This window comes from Suricata suricatta, chromosome 6 (assembly GCF_006229205.1).
Source record: "Suricata suricatta isolate VVHF042 chromosome 6, meerkat_22Aug2017_6uvM2_HiC, whole genome shotgun sequence".
Lineage (NCBI taxonomy): Eukaryota > Metazoa > Chordata > Mammalia > Carnivora > Herpestidae > Suricata > Suricata suricatta.
The window spans coordinates 6,566,852-6,567,963 of NC_043705.1; the positions used below are offsets into that span (position 1 = coordinate 6,566,852).

General features: G+C 58.3%; 1 protein-coding gene across 3 annotated transcripts in view; it reads right to left on the minus strand.

Moving 5' to 3' along the window:
- TNFAIP8 (TNF alpha induced protein 8) overlaps positions 1–1,112 on the minus strand; it is a 127,211-nt gene that overhangs the window by 38,929 nt on the left and 87,170 nt on the right. Inside the window, exon 1 of one of the 3 annotated variants that reach the window (XM_029941552.1) lies at positions 700–900. The exons of the other annotated variants lie outside the window; for them this stretch is intronic. Coding sequence (XP_029797412.1) covers positions 700–772 — 73 coding nt within the window. The 5' untranslated portion in view covers positions 773–900. Of the gene's footprint in view, positions 1–699; positions 901–1,112 lie in introns of those variants that run through there. 3 annotated transcript variants of the gene reach the window in all.

The window sequence follows — 1,112 nt, forward strand, 5'->3', positions numbered from 1 at the left end:
AACTCCCAGAACTAACACGAGCGTATAATTGTGTTTTCGTTGGAGCTTTTCCAGTCCTGTCACCCGTTCTCTGTTAAGAATAAAGGAAACCCTTTGCCTCGGCGAAGTTAGAAAGAAACTCCTCAGTTACAAGCTGCCCCTACAAAATGAATTCACTACTGAAAACTCAGCAAACACACACACACACACACACACACACACACACACGCACGCACGCACGCACACACACACACACACCCCTAACCTATTCCCCAAATGAGGATCTTTCACTTCTCCCCTTCTCTCGGCTTCCCCTTTTAACCGGAAACACATGGAGTTTCCAATTTCTGAAACCCTTTTCAAGGGACCCTCGACCGACCGGTCGGGCTCTTGCAAAGGAGTCCTGATGCAGGCGGGCAAGCGCTTGTCAAAGCACATTTTGCATTCTTGGAGTCAATACTGGGGCCGTTTCCTTTCCAGAGAAATCTACAACGCAGCCTTTCGTGGGCTGCCTGTGCTAGATGGGACTCTTCCCTCCTAGTCTCGGCGGGGCTGCGGGTGAGCAGGGTCCAGGGCTCCGCAGACTCAGCTCTAACTGAACTGCGACCAAGTAGCCACCGCTCCCGGCGAAACTCCCATCCGCTCCCCTTTCCTCCACATTCCTCCGCGGGACTGGGCCGCCTCCGCCCCCATCCATCCCGCAACAGATCCAAGTCATACCTTCCTTGGATTCTTCGGCTTCGGAGTGCATAGTGTCAGGGTAACCGGCTGCAGGGACGATTACCACTGACATGTACCCGGACAGGGCTGCAAGTTTGCTCCGCGGCCAAAACCCGGCGCAGGACAGAAAATAAAAGGAAGGAAAGCCACTAAAATCAAAACCTCCCCGGGGCGGAGGGCTGGTTCTGGTGCAGGGATTTTTTTTTCAGGGGGAAACTTCTGCAAGAGTGACGAATCGCGTCTGAGCTGGGCGGCGGGAGTCCGCCCCCGGGGCCGCGCGAACCCGGCCCGTCGCAGGGCGGAGGCGACCTGGCGCGGCTGGCGGGGCCCGGGCGCACGCAGGTGGGGCGGAGGCCGGGACCGCAGCCCGGCTCTCGGAGCGGGCAGGGCCGAGGGGCGCCCTGGGCAAACGG